The following is a 20,786-nucleotide window of genomic DNA, read 5'->3' on the forward strand; positions in this document are numbered from 1 at the left end:
GTTTGATGGCACAAGCGGAGAACCCAGCCAACAGGGAGTTGCAGTAGGCCAGACGGGAGATTAAAAGTGCCTGGATTAGGACCTGCACCGCTTCCTGTGTGAAGTAGGGTCGTACTCTACGGATGTTGTAGAGCGTGAACCTGCAGGAGCGATTCTCTGCTTTGATGTTTGCAGAGAACGACAGTTGTCCAGGGTCAAGCCAAGGTTCTTTGCATTCTGGGAGGGAGACATTGTGGAGTTCTCAACTGTGATGGAGAGGTCTTGGAGCGGGCGGGCCTTCTCCGGAAGAGCAGCTCTGTCTTGTTTAGTTTGAGGTGGTGGGCCGACATCCAAGCTGTGATGTTGGCCAGGCACGCAGAGATGCGTGTCACCACCTGGGTGTCAGAAGGGGGGAAGGAGAAAGGTAGTTGAGTGTCATCCGTATATCAATGATAGAAGAGACCATGAGGACATGACGGAGCCGGGGGCCTAGAACCGAGCCCTGGGGAACACCAGTAGTGTGAGCATGTGGTGTAGACATAGATCCTTTCCACGTCACCTGGTCAGAGCGGCCTGCCAGGTAGGATGCAATCCAAGAGTGTGCAGAGCCTGAGACGCCACCCCTGAGAGGGTGAAGAGAAGGATCTGATGGTTCAAGGTGTCGAAGGCAGCGGATAGATCTAGGAGGACAGAGGAGAGTCAGCTTTGGCCGTGTGGAGATCCTCCGTGGCACAGAGGAGAGCGGTCTCAGTTGAGGGATCCATCTTGAAGCGTGACTGGTTAGGGTCAAGAAGATTGTTCTGTTTCGGAAAGGTACAGGACTAAACTGTGATAGATTCAAAATGCAAGTAATGTCTATCTTATAAGTCTGTCTTTTACATGAACATGTGTGGGTGTTAAACACACACACACATAGACACTAGACACAAGCAGCATACACACAAACACACTCTAGGAGTTTTTTCTGGGTGACACGGGGTTAGTAAGTATAGATATTTGTAATAGTATAATTATAAGCTTGTTTTGTTTTGCTTGATTTTCACGCTTTACCGACAATGGCCCCAAAATACATGTCAATAATTGACAAGAGTACGTGGACCGGCTATGGTTTAATCCTGCTTAGAGAGAACTACAATAGTATGCACACGCACACAAACATACACATTCCAACAACCTTGCCCTCCATGCCAGAGTCTGGGGCCTTGAGACCCTAGAGACAGTTGTGCTCCCTCTTGGAAGCCATCCCAATCCTAGCAAAGCTCTCTGCACTTCATCCAGTCAGCTTAAAAAAGTAAATTGCATCAAGGAGTTTCACTAATTGAGTCATCCACATGTTAAATAATGCATTAAGTCGAATCCAGCCCTCCGTCCGTCTCTTTCTTTCTCTCTCCCTCACTCACATTACATAACATTAAGCAGGCAGCAGTCCCCTAAAGAGAAAGTTGAACTCCTTTGTCCAGTCAGCTGTAGTAAGGTAAATGTGCTGCTCTGTACTCACACACACAGGCTCTGAGGTCCTCTCACAAGCAAGGAACACGGCTGTCGCATGGGATCTCTGGGTAGTAGAGTAGGGGAGTGTGTATGACATGGTGATGAGCAATTAACCAAAATGTCAGTAATTTTTGTGGGTTTAAACTAATTGACTACATTTTGTTTGTTTTATTCTGTGAGTGTAACGTTCTTCGTCGGGCGAAAGAGATGAGGACCAAAATGCAGCGTGATGATTATCCATTTTAATAGAATACTTTAACAACGAACAAAAACAATAAACCGACAAAATGAACGAAGACGAAACAGTCCCATAACGTGAACACAAAACCAGGAACACTAAAAACAAGAACAATCACCCACACCCCACAATTCAAAACAGGCTACCTAAATATGGTTCCCAATCAGAGACAACGACTAACACCTGCCTCTGATTGAGAACCATATCAGGCCAAACGCATCGAAACAGACAAACTAGGCAAACAACATAGAATGCCCACTCATATCACACCCTGACCAAACAAAACATAGAAACAAACAACGCAAACTATGGTCAGTGTGACAGTGAGCCAATTAACAGGCCAATATTCTACATAGTTTTGCACATCTTGATATATTATCTTGCACTTCACGAAATATCACCAATGTCAAATATCATGATTTTAGATTTAATCATACTGTTTGTCATCCCAATCCTAAAGGCGACTGAACAGAAAATCACCTTGTCTTTGAGGGTATAAAAAAATTGTGGATTCGGCTATTTCAGCCACACCTGTTCCTGAAAGGTGTATAAAATCAAGTGCACAGCCATGCAATCTCCATAGACAAACATTGGCAGTAGAATGGCCTTACTGAAGAGCTCAATGACTTTCAATGTGGCACCATCATAGGATGCCACCTTTCTAACAAGTCGCCTTTGTCAAATTTCTGTCCTGCTAGAGCTGCTCCGGTCAACTGTAAGTGCTGTTATTGTGAAGTGGAAACATCTAGGAGCAACAACGGCTCAGCCACAAGGTGGTAGGCCACACAATCTCATAGAACGAGACCACCGAGTGCTGATGTGCGTAGTGCATAAAAACCATCTGTCCTCAGTTGCAACTCTCACTAACGAGTTCCAAACTGTCTCTGGAAGCAACGTCAGCACAATAACTGTTCTTCGGGAGATTCAGGAAATGGGTTTCCATGGCCGAGGAGCTGCACACAAGCCTAAGATCACCATGCGCTATGCCAAGCGTCGGCTGGAGTTGTAAGGACAGATACTAGGAGATGAGAAGCAAGTACAGGGAGTGAATTTAATGAGAAAACAGACAGGAAACAAAACATGAACAGAGTCTGGACAAGGCACACTTAACGATATTAATGCTGATTCGGGAAAGAGTCACCATTAACGTGATGTGATGGAGCATTAACGTAACGTGATGGAGTCCAGGTGAGTCCAATGAAGCGCTGATGTGTAATGATAAGCAGCCTGGCAACCTCAAGAGCCAGAGAGGGAGAGCGGGAACAGATGTAACAGGAGTGGGGGTGTAAAGCTCGCCACCATTGAACTCTGGAGCAGTGGAAATGCGCTCTGGAGTGATGAATCACGCTTCACCATCTGGCAGTCTAACGGACTAATCTGGGTTTGACGAACTAATCTGGGCTACCTGCCCCAATGTTTATTGCCAACTGTAATGTTTGGTGGAGGAGGAATAATGGTCTGGGGCTGTTTTTATGGTTTGGCCTAGGCCCCATAATTCCAGTGAAGGGAAATCTTAACGCTAAAGCATACAATGACAATCTCAACGATTCTGTGTTACCAACTTTGTGGCAACAGTTTGAGGAAGGCCCTGTTTCAGTATGACAATGCCCCCGTGCACAAAGCGAGGTCCATACAGAAATAGTTTGTTGAGATCTGTGCTGAAGAACTTGACTGGCCTGCACAGAGCCCTGACCTCAAACCCATCAAACACCTTTGCGATGAATTGGAAGGCCGACTGCGAGCCAGGCCTATTCACCCAACATCAGTGCCCGACCTCACTAATGCCCTTGTGGCTGAATGGACAGCCAACACAGCTTTCGTAAGTAATACTGAAGTCGTGCACAATTATCAGTTTCTATTTAGGTTTATGTCGCCCATTCATTGTCAGTTAGAGACACAGTAGCGCCTTGGGACCCAAAAGCATAATCAAGGCTCTAACTCCCCCTTGCACTGGTCTGGAGCAATGAAGCGGTGACGCAGGGTACCGTACTAAACCACAAATTACTTCTAAGTCCCATGGCATAAGCTCATAACTTTTAAAGGAGGAACCATTGTAGTATGCTTTTTTATCTCAACAATCCTGTTTGCGTCTAGCATTGTCCCAGATCATATCTAGGAGTTAGTTTAGCCAATTTATCTGACTTCGTGTTACATAAATTGGAGAGTTCTAGTAACTTAATATTCCCTATTAATTCCAATTCCTGCTTATTCCGTCTTGAACCAGGAATTTATCAACCAGGATTTCTGTAAAACCCGGGGATTTATTTGTTGCAACCCTACAGTACACAGTCAAATAGTCTCCCAATCCCTGACAACAGCAGTGACTTGGGTCTGGGATTAATGACAGACTCTCTTGGTAACTTCAAAAATTGAAAATAAATTGTTCCAGGTTTCTCTCCAGAAAATTCTCCCAACAAATCACGAGGCTGAAAAAACCCCTCTCTATCTCTCTCCTCTATCTCTCTCCTCTATCTCTCTCCTCTATCTCTCACTCCATCCATCATACTCCTGGTAGCAAGTTGTACGTGTGGTCATAATAATACTGACATCACTGTGGAAAAAAAATCCCTCCACTCTTTCCTCTCTTCCTCTACTGTATTCTATATCCTTTCTCTATCTCTCTCTCTCTCCCCCACTTGTATTATCTCTCTCCCATCTCGTCTATTATCTCTCTTTTTCTCTCTCCTCAATCTCCCCCTTCATTGTCATCCTCCTCTCCCCAGCGTCCACTTCTCCCTCTCCATTATCACACCGTTTTGCTGTGTAAATGTGTCTGTGGCATTAGTCGAAAGGTCATCTGCTGAGTCGTTCTCCGGTGAAGGGCTGGCATCTCTAAACCGCCTGAGATGTGGGCTGTGTCCCAAATGGCATCCTATTCCCTATAGAGTGTACTACTTTTGACCAGAGCCCCGTGCACTACCAAGAAACTAGGCTGCCATTCAGGATGTAACTTGACCTTCCTGTAGAGAAGGCCTATGGAGGACTCGATGGGTAGCACTTTGCTCTATGGTCCTTGGGGAGTTAGTATTTCTATGAGTAATAGTGTGACAATTGTGCTTAGGGTTCTAGTATCTATGAATGCCATCTGTTAGAGTCAAACGTCGCTTAACCTCATGACATGGATTGATGTGAGTAGGGGTAAGGTGGATGGATGGAGGCAGCCGTCTACCTCCCCCCATCACTGCGGCTCCTCGTCCAATCAGAGATAGAGAACCGGGTCACACCACAGCCACGCCCTTCACGTTTGGCTGGCTGGGGATGATGTCACATTCCGATTGGATCATGATCCTTCAAAGTCAAGAACATGTACAGGAATTAAAGTTACTCTGAGCCCATAGGCAAAAGCCAAGGGAAGTCTGTCAGAAGTTAAATGTTTTTACCACAGGCAGGAAATGTAGCAGGAAATGCTAATGTATTTCACTAATGGGCCTCCCCATGTGTAATATGCATGTTTATCGAGTCTCCTTAATAATTTAACTGCAAATTAGTTGATAAGTGGGTCTAGGTTGCGCATGATGTGTCTGTGTGTACTGATTCAGTGTGTGTGCGCACGCACGTGCATGTGTGTATTTGTACTGATAAGACACGGCAAATTCAAATGGAACGCTGTGGTTTAATATCGATGAAGATTAGATGAAGCCTGCAGCTCAGCCGAATCCCAAAATATGATTTGATTTTCTGTTTCTATCAGTGGTGCAGCGGGTGTAGTTTAGTGTGTGATAATCCTCATCTGTGGCCTTAGCTATATTAATTCATTAAGCAGTGTTTGTGTGTGTATGTGCGCGGGTGTGTATGTGTGTGTGTAATGGAACACACATGGTGATTTGCACATATGGGTGTAATAAACAGGATGATCATGGTGTTCTGTTCCCACATTCCGCCAGAGGAGGTTAATTTACAGCAGTCAGCTTGATAATAAGCGGTTATTAGAATGAAAAAATAAGTCTCTTTGATTCCCTCTTCTTTAGCTACTGGTATGGTCTGGTAAGCCTAGTCATGTACTGTAATGAATTTTCAGTCAATAAATGCGTGAGAAAATAACAGCACTCGCACATCTGAATTGGCTTGTTGCAGGTGCGTGGGAATAACCCAATGAAATCTTTGAGGAATGAAAAACCCGCACACTGCTCTTGCCAGTATCACTAAGATTGTCATGATAAAGTAGGCCCTTAACCAGACTTAACTCAATGGGAACAGATGTTATTTCAATGTTCTCTAACACTAGAACCGCTGGGCCTCGTGGGACCCCTCTTCAAGCTAACCAGCAGTCATTCTGACTGCAATATTCTAATAGTGTAATTAATACAGTTCATCAAATCAAATCAACGTTTATTTGTCACGTGCGCTGAATACAACCTTACAGTGAAATGCTTACTAACCAGTAGTGCAAAAAAGGTATTAGGGGAACAATAGGTAGGTAAAGAAATAAAAACAACAGTAAAAAGACCAGTGAAAAATAACAGTAGCGAGGCTATAAAAGTAGCGAGGCTACATACAGACACCGGTTAGTCAGACACCGGCTGACACCGGCTGACACCGGCTGATTGAGGTAGTATGTACATGTAGATATGGTTAAAGTGACTATGCATTTATGATGAACAGAGAGTAGCAGTAATGTAAAAGAGTGCTTGGCGGGTGGTGGGTGGCGGGACACAATGCAGATAGCCCGGTTAGCCAATGTGCGGGAGCATTGGTTGGTCGGGCCAATTGAGGTAGTATGTACATGAATGTATAGTTAAAGTGACTATGCATATATGATAAACAGAGAGTAGCAGCAGCGTAAAAGAGAGGTGGGGGGGGCACACAATGCAAATAGTCCGGGTAGCCATTTGGTTACCTGTTCAGGAGTCTTATTGCTTGGGGGTAAAAACTGTTGAGAAGCCTTTTTGTCATAGTCTTGGCACTCTGGTACCGCTTGCCATTTGGTAGTAGAGAGAACAGTCTATGACTGGGGTGGCTGGGGTCTTTGACAATTTTTAGTGCCTTCCTCTGAAACCTCCTGGTGTAGAGGTCCTGGATGGCAGGAAGCTTGGCCCCAGTGATGTACTGGGTCTTACGCACTACCCTCTGTAGTGCCTTGCGGTCAGAGGCCGAGCAGTTGCCATACCAGGTAGTGATGCAACCAGTCAAGATGCTCTCGATGTTGCAGCTGTAGAACCTTTTGAGGATCTCAGGACCCACGCCAAATCATTTTAGTCTCCTGAGGGGGAATAGGCTTTGTCGTGACCTCTTCACGACTGTCTTGGTGTGTTTGGACCATTCTAGTTTGTTGGTGATGTGGACACTAAGGAACTTGAAGCTCTCAACCTGCTCCACTACAGCCCGTCAGTGAGAATGGGGGGGTGCTCGGGCCTCCTTTTCCTGTAGTCTACAATCATCTCCTTAGTCTTGGTTACGTTGAGGGATAGGTTGTTATTCTGGCACCACCTGGCCAGGTCTCTGACCTCCTCCCTATAGGCTGTCTCGTCGTTGTCAGTGATCAGTCTACCACTGCCTACCACTGTGGTCTGCAAACCTCATGTATGCTATTGCTAAAATAATCATTTGGTTGTGTTCATGAAGCTGTTAGGTAATATTAGAATATAATTATTATTTTATTTCAAATAAGAAAATAGCATTTTCATTAGTTTGTTACTGTGGGCTATATGTAAAAACACAACCTAAAAACTGTTCAATACATTATATTAGTGGATTGCCTTTTGTTACAACTATGAAACTGAAAGAATATGTGTTGGAACACATAAACAGCTTATTTTTTGTAAAACAATTTTTTACAAAATACCCCAACCACAAAGACGCATGGTCAGCAAAACGCAAAGTAAAAAGATGAAAACATCAGTAGCCTAAACATCACTATAAGCGCCAAGTGTGCTAGATAAATCGTGAAAATCAGCACAATAGCAATAAGGGCATTATAATGAATATACAGTTGAAGTCAGAAGTTTACATACACATCGGTTGGAGCCATTAAAACTCATTTTTCAACCACTCCACAGATGTCTTGCTAACAAACTTTAGTTTTGGCATGTCGGTTAGGACATCTACTTTGTGCATGACACAAGTCATTTTTCCAACAATTGTTTACAGACAGATTATTTCACTTATAATTCACTGTATCACAATTCCAGTGGGTCAGAAGTTTACATACACTACATTGACTGTGCCTTTAAATAGCTTGGAAAATTCCAGAAAATTATGTCATGGCTTTAGAAGCTTCTGAATGGCTAATTGACATAATTTGAGTCAATTGGAGATGTACCTGTGGATGTATTTCAAGGCCTACCTTCAAACTCAGTGCCTCTTTGCTTGACATCATGGGAAAATCAAAAGAAATCAGCCAAGACCTCAGAAAAAACATTGTAGACCTCCACAAGTCTGGTTCATCCTTGGGAGCAATTTCCAAATGCCTGAAGGTACCACGTTCATCTGTACAAACAATAGTACACAAGTATAAACACCATGGGACCACGCAGCCGTCATACCACTCAGGAAGGAGACACGTTTTATCTCCTAGAGATGAACGTGCTTTGCTGCGAAAAGTGCAAATCAATCCCAGAACAACAGCAAAGGACCTTGTGAAGATGCTGGAGGAAACAAGTATCTATATCCACAGTAAAACATGTCCTAAATCGACATAACCTGAAAGGCCGCTCAGCAGGGAAGAAGCCACTGCTCCAAAACCGCCATAAAAAAGCCAGACTACGGTTTGCAACTGCACATTGGGACAAAGATCGTACTTTTTGGAGAAATATCCTCTGGTCTGATGAAACAAAAATAGAACTGTTTGGTCATAATGACCATTATTATGTTTGGAGGAAAAAGGGGATTGCTTGCAAGCCGAAGAACACCATCCCAATCGTGAAGCAGCATCATGTTGTGCGGTTGCTTTGCTGCAGGAGGGACTTGTGCACTTCACAAAATAGATGGCATCATAAGGAGGACAATTATGTGGATATATTGAAGCAACATCTCAAGACGTCAGTCAGGAAGTTAAAGCTTGGTCGCAAATTGGTCTTCCAAATGGACAGTGACCCCAAGCATACTTCCAAAGTTGTGAAAAAATGGCGTAGCCATCACAAAGCCCTGACCTCAATCCCATAGAAAATTTGTGGGCAGAACTATAAAAGTGTGTGCGAGCAAGGAAGCCTACAAACCTGACCTAGTTACACCAGCTGTCAGGAGGAATGGGCCAAAATTCACCCAACTTATTGTGGGAAGATTGTGGAAGGCTACCCGAAACATTTGATCCAAGTTAAACAATTTAAAGGAAATGCTACCAAATACTAATTGAGTGTATGTAAACTTCTGACCCACTGGGAATGTGATGAAAGAAATCAAAGCTGAAATAAATCATTCCCTCTACTATTATTCTGACATTTCACATTCTTAAAATAAAGTGGTGATCCTAACTGACCTAAGACAGGGACATTTTACTTGGATTAAATGTCAGGAATGGTGAAAAACTGAGCTTAAATGTATTTGGCTAAGGTGTATGGAAACTTCCAACTTCAACTGTAAGTGTCAATATGACAGCAGTCAAAAATAGTCAATTGTTGTCAGCTCGTGCTTACATGGTCTGCGTATTCACGCAATGGCATCAGTGGCATTTCATTTAGCGGTTATCCCTTGCCCTAACAGCTGACAGAAATCTTCACCACTCTGACTTGCTTGACACACTTCCCACAAACATGTCGCTTGCAGGTTACACAGATGTCTTGGGTTCTGTTCTTTGTGCATCTGGCCACCTGGCACTGTCTCGTCCTTGGGAGCTGTGTGCAATTTGGCTCGCGCAAAGGCTCGCGTGGAATCTTTGCTGCTGCCTTGGCCCTCATATGTCTCTTAAATAGCCCATATGCCAGACTGGGCACGGTGTTCTCGATGCACTGTTTGAACAACATGTGTGCGTTGATAGCAGCCAAGTACACAGCAACGGGAGCGACAGGAGCCTCCTTTCACAGAGTACAGCCATGCCATCCAAGTAGGCCAGAGTAGACTACTTGGATTGGTGGACTGATATAGGGTACAGCAGAGCAGGCCCTACTGTCGGGAGGAGGAGCAGAGCAGGCCCTACTGTCGGGAGGAGGAGCAGAGCAGGCCCTACTGTCGGGAGGAGGAGCAGAGCAGGCCCTACTGTCGGGAGGAGGAGCAGAGCAGGCCCTACTGTCGGGAGGAGGAGCAGAGCAGGCCCTACTGTCGGGAGGAGGAGCAGAGCAGGCCCTACTGTCGGGAGGAGGAGGAGCAGGCCCTAGAAGAGGAGCAGAGCAGGCCCTACTGTCGGGAAGAGGAGCAGAGCAGGCCCTACTGTCGGGAGGAGGAGCAGAGCAGGCCCTACTGTCGGGAGGAGGAGCAGAGCAGGCCCTACTGTCGGGAGGAGGAGCAGAGCAGGCCCTACTGTCGGGAGGAGGAGCAGAGCAGGCCCTACTGTCGGGAGGAGGAGCAGAGCAGGCCCTACTGTCGGGAGGAGGAGCAGAGCAGGCCCTACTGTCGGGAGGAGGAGCAGGCCCTAGTCAGGAGGAGCCAGGCCCTACTGTCGGGAGGAGGAGTGGGCAACATTGGAAAACCATTTAAATAATGACATGACCTCCTAAAACTGGCTATAACTCCAGTTCTGTTTGTGATATTACGATTCTAACAACGGCATTGTGTTATAAAGACTTATTTAGGAAAAGCCAAGGACGGAAGGGGGCAGTTCTTTAAAATGGCAGAGTAATAAAAAAATAACGTTGATGAGCAGTGAAACTGACTGCTTTTAGCAGTTCTAGTGTTAATGGTTGAGATACAGTTGTGAATGAACATTAAATCGATGTGGGATTAACTCAACGCTTGGTTAAAGGCAAGATTTAAAAAATGTTCAATGTTATCGACATTGATACAGTGCACCATTGAAATAATGTGGAAACAACATTGAGTCAACATACGTACGGATGTACCAGTGGGCGGGCACACGCACATACACACAAACACACTTACACACTGTTTAAACTCTGCGGGTGGAAATGAGTCACTAAAATCCTAAATTAAATGTCTCCATTTGAGGGCTGTAACGTAACAAAATGACATTTTATTTGCATGCTGTATTCTTTCTCCCCCTATCATTTGTCACACAGAACAGAATGCTTAAGACAGCAGCCCAGAGTCGTGTTCATTAGGGATGAAACGGAAACAATTATCCAAACCGAAGTGAAACAGCGAGGTATTTTCTGACCTTGTTCAATTAAAAAAAAGGCTAATTTTCAAATCAAATATTGGGCCCTAAGATGGGCCCTAATGAACATAGCCCAGACCTAAACCCCCTTTAAGAATAAACCCAGGGCGACAGCAGCAGCAGGGAGAAACTCCCTGTAGCCTATATGAATATCAAAGCTCCGCTCTCAGTGAGTTTTCTGAGATAAAGAGGTGTGTCCCAAGTGACACCCTATTATGTACTGCACTACTTTTGACAACGGCCTCTAGGGCTCTGGTTAAAAGTAGTGCACTACATAGCGAATAGGATGTCATTTGGGACACAACCAGAGACTGTAGGAGTGATGGGATGTCTGTAATTGTCTGACTCTTGACTGTGAGAGAGCGAGAGAATAGAGAGATAGAGGTCTACCATGGAGCGGAAGTGTGTGCGCTAGGTATTTCTGTCTTGTGTGCCTTATATCACGATCAGCAGTTGATTTTCTCACTCTAGCTGACCTCTAGCTGACCTCTTGACCTCTCTCTCCCTATCTCCCTCCCCTCTTCTCATCTAGATGCCAAGTCCTGCCCGAAAAGCGAATTCCAGTGCGCCAACCGCAAGTGCCTGGCACCTGTCTACGTGTGCGACGGCGATGACGACTGCGACGACGGCTCCGACGAACTAAAATGCTCCTCCCGCCACTCGCCAACGACGACCTGTGGTCCGCACGAGTTCCGCTGCAACACCTCAGAGTGCGTGCCTGTCATGTGGAGCTGTGACGGCGACCCAGACTGCCCAGACGGCTCTGACGAGTGGCCGGAGCGTTGTGGGAGTGAAGGGTCGCAATCGCGACGCAGGATGAACTGTACGGTGGAGGAGTTTCGGTGCGCCAACGGGGAGTGTGTGAGGCTGGCGTGGAAATGTGACGGGGATCCGGACTGCAAGGATAAATCAGATGAGGCGGATTGTCGTAAGTCAATGGAAATGTTTTTTTTCTTCTCTCTTAGATACATATTAAGCCTTATTACACTGCATTATTCTTAGCCTCAGGCTCTCCTAAGCTCCAGCCTCAGACTTATCCCATATTCACACGAGCATTTCTAAACCATGGGCTAACAGACAAACACAACACAACCAATGTGACAATTCTATCTATGTAGAGTCCTGCATGGGCATTACATTTAAGCCCAAGTCCTACACACACCCACGACCGACGTTCAAGCCCTGTCCTCACTGCAGTAACTTCCTCCATTAGTTAGCTGCTTGTCTCTGTCTGTCTACCACTCCTCGCTGCAGTAACTTCCCCCATTAGTTAGCTGCTTGTCTCTGTCTGTCCACCGCTCCTCACTGCAGTAACTTCCTCCATTAGTTAGCTGCTTGTCTCTGTCTGTCTACCGCTCCTCGCTGCAGTAACTTCCTCCATTAGTTAGCTGCTTGTCTCTGTCTGTATACCGCTCCTCGCTGCAGTAACTTCCTCCATTAGTTAGCTGCTTGTCTCTGTCTGTATACCGCTCCTCGCTGCAGTAACTTCCTCCATTAGTTAGCTGCTTGTCTCTGTCTGTCTACCGCTCCTCGCTGCAGTAACTTCCTCCATTAGTTAGCTGCTTGTCTCTGTCTGTCTACCGCTCCTCGCTGCAGTAACTTCCTCCATTAGTTAGCTGCTTGTCTCTGTCTGTCTACCGCTCCTCGCTGCAGTAATTTCCTCCATTAGTTAGCTGCTTGTCTCTGTCTGTCTACCGCTCCTCGCTGCCCCTGCTCTGCCTGTTTGGGTAACCATAGCAACGGCTCAGTTTTGTGCTGCTCCTCAAGCTAAGTACAGTGTGAACACGCCTGTACATACACATACATGCATGCGAAAACACTCAAATTCAGAGCAAAACTCATATACAGACATGTGTAACAGAACGAAATGGTACCGTAACCTCACTCCCCAGTTTAAACTGTTTCCTCTCCGCTATCGAATTGGTACCTTTTTGGTGGCGCAACTGGCTAAGACATTGTCAAGCAGGCAGTCACGTGTTTACATTTTTATTTAATTATTTAATATTATTATTATTATTGGCCCATCCACACTTTTCAGAGGACAAAAGTAACATTATTTTATTTATTTGTGTTTTTTATACATTATTCATATATTTTACATACATGATACTTTTATACACAGTATTACATGACAGAAATATAGTTTGATATATACATTAAAAGGTACAGTGCCTTTGGAAAATATTCAGACCCCTCGACTTTTTCCACATTTTGTTACGTTACAGCCTTATTCTAAAATGGATTAAATACAAAAAAATCTTCAGAGATCTACACACAATACCCCATAATGACAAAGCGAAAACAGGTTTTTATTTTTGCAAATTAATAAAAAATAAAAAACAGAAATACCTCATTTAAGTAAGTGTTCAGACCCTTTGCTATGTGACTCGAAATTTGAGCTCAGGTGCATCCTGTTTCCATTGATCATCCTTGAGATGTTTCTACAACTTGATTGGAGTCCACCTGTGGTAAATTCAATTAATTGGACATGATTTGGAAAGGCACACATCTGTCTATATAAGGTCCCACAGTTGACAGTGCATGTCAGAGAAAAAACCAAGCCATGAGGTTGAAGGAATTGTCTGTAGAGCTCCGAGACAGGATTGTGTCGAGGCGCAGATCTGGGGAAGGGTATAACAATTCTGCAAGCATTGAAGGTCCACAAGAATACAGTGGCCTCCATCATTCTTAAATAGAAGAATTTTGGAACCACCAAGACTCTTCCTAGAGCTGGCCGCCCGGCCAAACTGAGCAATCAGGGGAGAAGTGCCTTTCTTGGGTCAGTGAGGTGACCCAAGAAACAAATGCTCACTCTGACAGAGCTCTAGAGTTCCTCTGTGGAGATGGGAGAACCTTCCAGAAGGACAACCATCTCTACAGCACTCCACCAATCAGGCCTTTATGGTAGAGTGGCCAGACGGTAGCCCCTCCTCAGTAAAAGGCACATAACAGCCTGCTTTGAGTTTGCCAAAATGCACCTAAAGACTCTCAGACCATGAGAAACCAGATTCTCTGGTCTGATAAAACCAAGATTGAACTCTTTGGCCTGAATGCCAAGCTTCACTTCTGGAGGAAACTTGGCACCATCCCAGCGGTGAAGCATGGGGGTGGCGACATCGTGCTGTGGGGATGTTTTTCAGCGGCAAGGACTGGGAGACTAGTCAGGATCGAGGCAAAGATGAACGGAGCCAAGTACAGAGAGATCCTTGATGAAAACCTGCTCCAGAGTGCTCAGGACCTCAGACTGGGGCGAAGGTTTACCTTCCAACAGGACAATGGCCCTAAGCATACAGCCAAGACAACGCAGGACTGGCTTTGGAACAAGTCTCTGAATGTCCTTGAGTGACCCAGCCAGAGCCACACTTGAACCCGATCGAACGTCTCTAGAGAGACCTGAAAATAGCTGTGTAGCAACACTCGCCATCCAACTTGACAAAGCTGGAGAGGATCTGCAGAGAAGAATGGGAAGAATGGGGAAATACACAAATACAGGTGTGCCAAGCTTGTCGCGTCATACCCAAGAAGACTCAAGGCTGTAATCACTGCCAAAGGTGCTTCAAAAAAGCACTGAGTAAAGGGTCTGAATACTTACGTAAATGTGATATTATAATTCTTCTTTTTTTTCATAAATGAGCAAAAATGTCTAAAAATCAGTTTTTGCTTGGTCATTATGTCGATGGATGATGGGGAAAAACTATGTAGTACATTTTAGAATAAGGCAGAAACCTAAAAATATGTGGAAAAAGTCAAGGGGTCTGAATACTTTACGAAGGCACTTTACATGGTATACATGGTGTTTTCGGTCTTAACTATCACAGATCATGACGTTTTAATCCCAGCCCTCAGCTAATCTCAGCCAATCCCACCTATGTCCGCAGATCCCCCCCCTCTTTATTAGCCTTTGCTTTCGATTTTTCAACTGTGCTGGGATGTCTTGCATCACTTCTGATTTCTAATGGTATTCACAGATTGTAAATTAAGACAAATATTTTTGCTAAGATTATTATTACATTCATTTATTGACTATGGTTTTTTGCAAATCGTCCAGCGGTGCTCTTTGTAGGGTTTGTTTTAAGTGACTATTGTGATTTTTAAGCCACTGTGACCAGAAACAAGCTAGAAGGGGGCAATACCAGATGACTAAATTCTCACAATTACAATAACAGGGGCGGCTCGCAATTTTAGGGGGGTATGATATTTGTGCACCTGTAACTTTCTCCCTCATCATTATTAACAATTCATTCAGGATGATCCGTAATCCTGGTAGCATCCAAATTAACGTAGAAGTGTTTAGAAACATATTCTATTCTTATTTACAATAAAAGTGACTCTAAAATGACACAATACATTATTTACCATTCATTTCTATTGGGCACAATGAAATATGAAAATACAACCAAACCAAACAGCAAATGCATCCAAAAAGTTTGTAGAGTCACAATCTTGATGTAATCCTTGTGTGCTAGGAATACATTTTTGACTACTTTACACATATACATACACATATAAGTGAATTTGTCCCAATACTTTTGGTCCCTTAAAATGAGGAGGACTATGCAGAAAAAGTGCTGTAATTTCTAAACGGTTCACCCGATATGGATGAAAATATACCTCAAAAATACCCTCAAATTAAAGCTGACAGTCTGCACTTTAACCTCAAAGTCATCGTATCATTTCACATCTAGTGGCAGAAAGTGTATTTTGCCTGCGCTACAAACAACTACTGTATATCGTTCCGCTAATTCAGGACTTTATATTTAACCCAGCTTTTTCAGGGGGTGCTGCAGTACCCTCAGGACCCTTACTTCACGCAGCTATGACCAGCCCTAGTTGCTAGGCAACCCATTAATGTCCTTGAGCGTTTAAAAGCCCTTGAATAATATCGAGGTTTCGGGTTTGACAAGAAAGCCAGGGCTGGGGGAGAACGATCATATCGCTCGCTGTGTCTCTGTGGCGCTTTTGGCCCACCACACAATCACTGGCTTGTAGCATTATTCAAAGTGACTGGTAACTCACACATGTATATATTATTCACTGTTATGTGGCCCAGGCTTTTGAATAATAATGAGATCTTCAGTTTTGACAAGAAAGCCAGAGCTAGGGCGAATGACATCGCTTTGTCTCTGTGTGTCCCTTTTGGCCCCAGCAAGTTTAGTGGTGGCATACACAGTTTTGCAGATGTTGTCGCAGGTGCAGCGAAATGGTTATGTTTCAAGCTCCAACAGTGCAGCAATATCTAGCTATTCAATACCAATACGCACATATTCCAAAAGTAAGTCATGTCAGAACGAGTTCAAGCTACACTGTTGTTATATTATACAGATTATACAGATTACTGCACCTGTACATAGCCCACCTATAATTTAGTCCAAACAACTACCTCTTTCCCTACTGTATTTAATTTATTTATTTATTTTGCTCCTTTGCACCCCATTATTTTTATTTCTACTTTGCACATTCTTCCATTGCAAATCTACCATTCCAGTGTTTTACTTGCTATATTGTATTTACTTTGCCACCATGGCCTTTTTTTGCCTTTACCTCCCTTATCTCACCTCATTTGCTCACATCGTATATAGACTTGTTTATACTGTATTATTGACTGTATGTTTGTTTTACTCCATGTGTAACTCTGTGTCGTTGTATGTGTCGAACTGCTTTGTTTTATCTTGGCCAGGTCGCAATTGTAAATGAGAACTTGTTCTCAACTTGCCTACCTGGTTAAATAAAGGTGAAATACATAAATAAATATAAAAAATATTACGATGTAGCACACATTTCTATTAAGTTACTTGTAGTACATTCAGTAGTAGGACAGTGTACTGTATGTGTAAACTGTATTCTCTGTGTGTTGCCCATATACAGGAATCCAACCCACAATGCAGTGTTTCCCCTAGCTCGATTCTTTACCATGCACGGTGTTACATCTAGGTCCTGTTCAACCAACCTTTTTAAGGAAAGACAAATGAAGATTAAACAATGATAGGAGAAAAACAGCCACCCACAACTCTGTTGTTGTGTTGCAAAGCCACTCTGAGCTATCGGATTCTACTATTGGTACAGTATCTACAGTATGATTAAATAATGTGGAGAGGCATTCCCCAGCCGCAGTCTGGCCTGTGTATGAGAGTGTGTTTTCGTGGTGGCGCAGCACTAGATTAGTGGGCCTTAATCAGATCCCACCGCTGCTAAATTTACATTTACGTCATTTAGCAGACGCTCTTATCCGGGGCGACTTACAGTAGTAGTGAGTGCATACATTTTCATAATGAATATAAATTAATATAGGAGAAACTGTATGTTGTTTATAGATCTCCTCCTCTTTACCTGTAGCCTAGTTTCAATGCTCATTTTCATCCAACTCTCTCTCCATCCTGTGTGTGTGGGTCCGTGTGTGTATCTGTGCGCATGAATGCATGTGGGTATGACCATGTGTGTGTGGGTATGTCCGTGTGTGTGTGTGGGTATGTCCGTGTGTGTGTGTGTGTGTCTGTCTGTGTGTGTGTCCGTATGGATATGTCCGTCTGTGTGTGTGTGGGTATGTCCGTTTGTGTGTGGGTATGTCCATGTGTGTGGATGTGTGTGTGCTATAGCTCTGCTGACGTGCCGCCCAGATGAATTCCAGTGTGGGGATGGCTCCTGTATCCACGGCACCAAGCAGTGTAACAAGGTCCACGACTGTCCTGACCAGAGTGACGAGTCAGGCTGTGTCAACGGTAGGAAGGCAGTTTCATGTCTGGGCTAGGGAATTACTGGCGACTGGGGGGGTGGACTCGGCTCCACTCTGGCCGTTCTACTCTGGCCTCCATCTCGGGGCAGGATATCGGTCACATGTCTGTCTGTGGCTGGCTGGATGGATGACTGAATGTCTAGCTGGCTGGGTGGATGACTGGATAGCTGGCTGGCTGTGTGTGTGTGGCTGGTTGGCTGGCTGGATTTCGGGCTGGATGTCTGGATGGCCGTCTGTTTGGCTGGTTATCTGTCTGGTTGTTTGACTGGCTGACTGGCTGTCTCTGTCTGTCTATGTATCTGGCTGGCTGGCTGCTTGGCCAACTTCTTGACTGGCTGGATTTATGTCTGGCTGACCTTTTGTCTGTATGTCTGTGCCTGTCTGACTGCTTCTCTGTGTGTGTCTTCCTGGCTACCTGTCTGTAGTAAAACTATTTCCCCGTCTCTCTTCCTGCAACAGCCACTAAGTGTGAGGGGCCCCTGAAGTTCCTGTGTAAGAACGGAGAGTGTATCGACAGAGCTAAGGTGTGTGACAACGTCAAGGACTGCAAGGACCGATCCGATGAGCCCAAGAAGGAGTGTGGTAAGGACACATGCACACACACGGGCACACACACACATTGTAAATACGTTGTTTGAATCCACAAATCACATTACAGTCAAAGGATTCAAACACCTCAGAGGTTTATTTTGTCTTATTATGCCTCTAATTCTTTCAACAACAAAAAAGGTTTCCTTGACAGTACATGGCCTTCAGATTACAGGCCTGCATAAGACAAAGGCAAAGCAGCTAGCAAGGTATTGACTGCTCTGTGTCAGCCTTGCTGTAGGGAGAAAAGAGGTACATGTGAGAGAGGTAAAGAAACTGGCCTAATTGTGCCTTGTGGTGTAGCGCCTGGCCTAATTGTGCCCCGTGTTGTAGCGCCTGGCCTAATTGTGCCTCGTGTTGTAGTGCCTGGCCTAATTGTGCCTCGTGTTGTAGCGCCTGGCCTAATTGTGCCTCGTGGTGTAGCGCCTGGCCTAATTGTGCCTCGTGGAGTAGCGCCTGGCCTAATTGTGCCTCGTGGTGTAGCGCCTGGCCTAAATGTGCCTCGTGGTGTAGCGCCTGGCCTAATTGTTCATTCCCTGATTGTTGTAGAGCTTACAGACAGTGAGACAGACAGTCTGTCCCAAATGGCACCCTATTCTCTACTGTATATAGTGCACTGCTTTTGACCAAGGTTTATTTAGTCTTATTATGCCCTTCTTAAGAAAGAAAAAAAAAACGTTTCCTTGACAGAGTAATTATTCTCCTCTTTGACTGTGCTTTTTTGGCTTCAATTGCATTTCTTTAACTTATTTGGCATGCTTTCCCTCCCAAAGTTGTTGAATTGTTGTGCTTAGTAATTGTGCTTAGGGTTTGGGCAGTATCTAGATTTTCATACCGTCATACCGTTTCAGTATTATACCAGGGTATACGGTATTACCAGAAGTACACACTAGGGCCGCTATTTATTTTGAAAATAATTAAGTATTATAATTGTTATTTTGTATTTCTTGGGGGGGGGGGAACAAAACAATTTAGGCAACAGGAACCTTGATACATGATGGGATTGAATGTCTCCGCTGTAGTCAAGAAGCTTGATCTTGACATCTAGCCACTTAGCTAGCAAGTTAGCAAATCAAATGCATAGCTGGAGCCCTGAGGTGGATACAATTCATTTGACACATTTTAGATTTACTATAGTTATACTTAACTTATCGTTAGTCATAAGCAGTGGCGTAGCACGCACCCCTGTTTTGAAAATCATACTGTCTGTATTCCGATATACCCCGGCATACGGTATAAACGGTATAACGACCCAAGCCTAGTTGTGCTAGCAAGGTTCATCCTCCTAGCAGAGGAAACCAGGTTTTTGGCTAAAATGTCCTTGTACTGGGTAAAAAAAAGGGCCCCGGGACCAGTGGAAACAAAACAGCTCCATAACATCATAGATCCGCCACCCTATTTTACAGTACGTAATGGGGTTCTTTTCAGCTTCTGCGTTCTCGTTTCGGTGCCAAACCCACCACTGGTGTGGGTGGCCAGTACGGCATCGGTAAATTAAAGTAGGTTCCTCTGGAAATGTTTTTCATGTGGGTGTTGAAGGAGAGAGCGGTCAGAATCAAGTGTAAGAGCTCGCCGTCTATTTTAACAATGGGGTTGTTAAATAATAATAATTTATGTTTTGTATGAAATGTAGGTTCTGCAAGTTTAATATTTAATAGTTGAGTATCATCAGCATAACAATGAATTTTGATTTTGTAAATTACATCTCCTAGGGGTAACATGTGCAATGAAAACTATAACGCTCCCTAAACCGACCCTTCAGGTATGCCGAATCTGACACTGGTTATGGGCGAGGATTCATTATCTAATTGCACAAATTGGAGTCTGTCTGACAGATGGGAGGGAAACCAAGAGTGCGCCTGACCTTGAAGAGCAACATTTGTCTCTAGGCGCCTGATGAGGATGCGATAGTCAAAAGCTGAGCTTAAATTGAGACGCATTAGTATATAGAGAGTGTCGTGTTAATAAGTAATAACAAGTAATAAGGCATTAGTGACTTTTATACGGGTGGTGAGGTCAAAACCAGACTGATAGGATTCATAGATCGACTTTTGAAAATCTGTAAATTGCTGGGCCACGGATTTCTCAAGGACTACACACCTCCAAATCCCTGGAGACAGGGAAGAGAGGAAGGGGAGGTGAAGGGGGAAGGGGAGGTGAAGGGGGAAGGGGAGGTGAAGGGGGAAGGGGAGGTGAAGGGGGAAGGAGAGGTGAAGGGGAAGGGGAGGTAGAGAGGGAGGTAGAGGGGCAAGCAGAGGTGAAGGGGGAAGGAGAGGTAGAGGGGGAAGGGAGAGGGAGGAAGGGGAAGGAGGGAAGGGGGAAGGAGAGGTAAAGGGGAGGAAGGGGGAGGTGAAGGGGTGAAGGGGAGGGGAGGTGAAGGGGTAAGGGGAGGTGAAGGAGGAAGGGGAGGTAGAGGGGGAAGGGGAGGTAGAGGGGGAAGGGGAGGTAGAGAGGGAGGTAGAGGGGGAAGGGAAGGTAGAGGGGTAAGGGGAGGTAGAGTGGTGGTGTAAGGGTGAGATTAAAGGAGTGAGAAGAGGGTGGAGAGAACATAAGAG

The 20,786-nt window shown here is 44.7% G+C and overlaps 1 protein-coding gene across 1 annotated transcript in view; it reads left to right on the plus strand.

The window, feature by feature from the left end:
* Positions 1-20,786, plus strand: part of LOC112259574 (low-density lipoprotein receptor-related protein 8-like) — a 174,201-nt gene that overhangs the window by 116,327 nt on the left and 37,088 nt on the right. Inside the window, 3 exon segments of the mRNA XM_042328564.1 lie at positions 11,446-11,841; positions 17,507-17,629; positions 18,103-18,225. Of these exon segments, the coding sequence (XP_042184498.1) occupies positions 11,446-11,841; positions 17,507-17,629; positions 18,103-18,225 (642 nt within the window).

Source organism: Oncorhynchus tshawytscha, linkage group LG10 (assembly GCF_018296145.1).
Source record: "Oncorhynchus tshawytscha isolate Ot180627B linkage group LG10, Otsh_v2.0, whole genome shotgun sequence".
Taxonomy (NCBI): domain Eukaryota; kingdom Metazoa; phylum Chordata; class Actinopteri; order Salmoniformes; family Salmonidae; genus Oncorhynchus; species Oncorhynchus tshawytscha.